At 44.4% G+C, this 3995-nt stretch overlaps 1 protein-coding gene across 4 annotated transcripts in view; it reads right to left on the bottom strand.

Moving 5' to 3' along the window:
* Window positions 1–353: 353 nt before the first annotated feature.
* The window catches only part of LOC123110922 (ubiquitin C-terminal hydrolase 12), a 27750-nt gene continuing 24108 nt past the window's right edge, over window positions 354–3995 (bottom strand). For all 4 annotated transcript variants that reach the window (XM_044531566.1, XM_044531568.1, XM_044531565.1 and 1 more), the window contains 3 exons: window positions 1828–1902; window positions 1672–1758; window positions 354–858 (listed from right to left, as the gene is read on the bottom strand). In XM_044531566.1, the coding sequence (XP_044387501.1) occupies window positions 817–858; window positions 1672–1758; window positions 1828–1902 (204 nt within the window). In that variant the 3' untranslated portion in view covers window positions 354–816. The remainder of the gene's footprint in view (window positions 859–1671; window positions 1759–1827; window positions 1903–3995) is intronic.

Raw genomic sequence — 3995 nt, 5'->3', positions numbered from 1 at the left:
CTACATTGGTCATCTCTGATGCCCCAACTCAGCAGACCATTTTCCGCGGTGACAGTTTCAAAAAAAAATGTATTTTCAGCATTTCTCATATTCAAATTATCTCCACAAGACTGAAATTATACCTTAGTTTGTCAAAATTCACCTACTATTGAACAGACACCTTTTAAGTTCAACAGACACCTTTTAAGTTCAAAAAGGATTTAAAATAAAGCTATTGGGTCAAAATAATAACTTGGTTCTCATTCTACAAGGCGGGAGAAAAATAATGCGTCGAACTATCATTAGTACCTCCTAGGTTGAATCAAATCAATGCCAAGAACACAGGCTGTGCTGAAACTCATGAGACTACTTTCTGCTGAAGTTACTGCCTGCATTCACAATGGACACCAAAAACTGGAACCAGCCACAAACCCATTACACAATCTATCCCGTTGTTCCAATGCCGGAGCAGCAAATAAAGCAATCAGTCTCAGCTATAACCATGTATACATGCCCCTACCAAAATCATTTTCTTATGTACCAGCTCTGCTCTACACAAAAGAAGCCACATCTATCCTAGTGGGGTCTATCACACTCAGGATAACGAAATCAGCATGCTTGCTTCGTTGTCAGGGAGCAGGCAAGAGGGAAAGCCTCAAAGAATATATCTTCTGCCAACCACAGCACCGACTGTCAACAAGTAGTAATATAGGCCTTGGCACACAAATGACCATATATTTGACAGCATTTCCCTTCTGTTGAGGTCACTTGGCCTCTTCAGCATACTTTCTCGGATGAGGCCTTTGTCCGGGGCTTGCAGCCCAGATGGAAGGTTTCTCAATTGTAAATCTTCACAGGCTTCTCATATGTGTGTCGATTCTGCAGTCCAAACCACCAAGCAAAGGACAGTTAAAGGACCGGGCAAGTCGGCACAATAGTTCATGTGAATTTATAACATAGTAGGTCACCTTAGCTTCTAATAACACACAAATTAGTCGTGTAAACTCTACGCATGGACAAAATCACCCCCAGCTAAAGCATTTGTCCGCATGCTCCCTTGAATATGGACGTTACATAATTTCTTTTTTAAAATACGGAAGTTATTTCTACAAATAAATTTGAAGTGTGTGCTTCAGCTCATGTAATATGCGTGCACTAGGTTAGTCTTATGCTATCAGAAACTTTACCATCAATTAAGGTCTCTTGCAAAAGTAAATAATAAAGGCAGCTTCAAGAAAACTATTTTCCCTTGAGGATAACTATTGGTGAGAGCCAGATGTTTGCTGGAGTAAGAAGTCAAGACTATAAAAACTTTCTAAGGTCTGAAGGTACATGTTTAAAATATCACAATGGATGGGAACTGGCCATTTATATGTGACTCCCTACCCAAGACCTGTACTGTGGCAACCACCAGCCCGAACTGGTAAAGGAATATACTAGACCAGAAAGAGGTGCTTTCATACTAATTAAAATTGTAACCTTGACTGGGTTTTTTTTACATAACATAACCTTGATAATGCTTCAGAAAAAATAGCAAAATGGAATAGACTGAAAAACACCATTTACTGCATATAAGCCTAGATCTTTACTAAATCCGGTTTTGTTTAAATATGCATGTTTCACCGACAAAATTCAAGAACACATCAAAACTCCTTTTTCTTAAGTATTGCATAATAAGCCAGCACTGCCTACCTGATTAGCTGTGTAAGACCTTTTGGGTGTTGTGTCAGTATGCTCCAAGCCAAGGTATTGTTCCCAAGCTCCATAGACATCTCTCCTCTGTAAGATCAGAAGAAAAACCTCATCATGTGAACATAATTAGACTACATACTAAAAATAACTACTTGCCTGAAAGCGTGCAGACACAGCATCAATATCCTGGAGGTATTCTGGACGATTCATGGATATGAATGCAACCTTCCACTGATCAAATAAGAATCATAGGGGTCAGAAATGCATGTTGGCAGAGGAAAATATTATATTCACTAGAACCATGCACAATCACGATGGGAGGAAGATGCGGGGATGCATAACCCTGGCAGGAATGACCGGGTCCTTGGTTGCCTATGCTCGCTTGTGAGCTTCTCCTAGACTCATTTGAACTTTCCCTGCCTTTTGGATAGTTTCTTGTTAGGTGTCATCGGGTTTTCACCCCATATCAAGTGTTCTGATGACGGGCAGTGGGTTTCCCGGGGATGCATTGAACTCACTTTCTCCTTTCTTTGTTTCCTTTAAACTTGGTCAGAGGACGGATGGTTGTATATCCCTTATGCTTATAATGGAAAGGGGTTATGCCCGGTTCAAAAAAAATGAATGACCGGGTCCGGCTTAGAAACTTAACCCATGGACCAAGTTCGTAATTTTTTTGTTCAAAAGCTGATCATCCAGTGGTTATCTCAAAAACACTGATACGTGACTGGAGCATCGCACCCGTATCGGTACATATCTGAAACCAATACGTCCCCTATACATGTTGGATAAGTATCGGCTGAGTATCCCCTGATATAGCATTAAAACAATTTTTAATTCTCAATACGTGCAGGATACTTGCACGATACATTGTGGATACCTCCAACCCATCATCAGCCCATCATCAGACTCATTTGAACTTTCCCTGCCTTTTGGATAGTTTCTTGTTAGGTGTCATCGGGTTTTCACCCCATATCATGTGTTTCGGTGACGGGCACCTGCAGTGGGTTTCCCGGCGATGGTTCACTTTCCCCTTTCTTTGTTTCCTTTAAACTTGGTCGGAGGACGGATGGTTGTATGTCCCTTATGCTTAAATGGAAAGGGGTTATGCCCGGTTCAGAAAAAAAGGAATGACCAGGTCCGGCTTAGAAACTTAACCCATGGACCAAGTTCGTAATTTTTTTGTTCAAAAGCTGATCATCCAGTGGTTATCTCAAAAACACTGATATGTGACTTGAGCATCGCACCCGTATCGGTACATATCTGAAACCGATACGTCCCCTATACATGTTGGATAAGTTCGGCTGAATATCCCCTGATATAGCATTAAAACAATTTTTAATTCTCAATACGTGCAGGATACTTGCACGATACATTGTGGATACCTCCAACCCATCATCAGCCCATTCAGGGCAGCATAAGCTAGCCATCCCGACCCGATGCCCCCCGATCGAATCTTTCTCCCAGGTCCCAACCCTAGCCATCCCGACCCGATGCCCCCCGATCGAATCTTTCTCCCAGGTCCCAACCTAGACTGTGTGGCCATGCAGCGTCACCAGATGCAGCAACCGGCGGCGACACAGCAGTTGGCTCAGGGAACCTGCAGCAGCTCGCTGAGAGCAAGCCAGCTCAGCTCTCCTTCTCCCTCTCCCTCTCTGTTAGCGGCAACTACCTCCTGGCGGCGGTGCACCGGAGCAGGCACCAGGCAGCTCTAGCAGGTGGTGGGCTGGAGTCCCACATTTACCATTATTTTTTAAATAGTCAAACGTATCCCCATATTGGTATTTAGAAATACCGTATTCCCATATCTAAATTAGCCCTATATTGATACGATGTATCCATATCTGAATTGGCCCTATATTGATAGGGAGTATCCATATCTGTGCAAATTAGGCGGTTGTATTTCTAAGTATTTTATTCTCCTTCCCCCGTTCCTAGTCTATATGTTCAAATGTCCCTCTCCAAGTGCTCAAGCCAAGAATTAGAGATAAGTATGACTAAGGCCAACTCCAACGCACAACCGCAAATGGTCCGGCCGCGACCGTCTGGGGGTAAACGGACACAAAACGCGGCCCAACGCACGGGAGCAAACGGACAAACGTCCGTTTTTCGTCCGCTTTCGACCCATTCCCCGCCCAAATTTGGGCCGCGTTTGCATCAAAACGGACACGCGCGGACGGGCGGGACGCGTGCCCTTGTCCTCCCCTGGCCCGACAGTCGGCGATACAGACGGCCCTTTTTCTATTCACCTCCCCCCTCCAGCCGCCCCCGCCCCCTACCCCCGCCATAGCCGCCGCCATTTTCTCGGCCACCTCGCTGTCCAGCCC

Source organism: Triticum aestivum, chromosome 5B (genome assembly GCF_018294505.1).
Source record: "Triticum aestivum cultivar Chinese Spring chromosome 5B, IWGSC CS RefSeq v2.1, whole genome shotgun sequence".
Taxonomy (NCBI): Eukaryota; Viridiplantae; Streptophyta; class Magnoliopsida; order Poales; family Poaceae; genus Triticum; species Triticum aestivum.
Note: the sequence above shows the minus strand (reverse complement) of the source record. Positions and strands in the feature narration are given on the sequence as shown.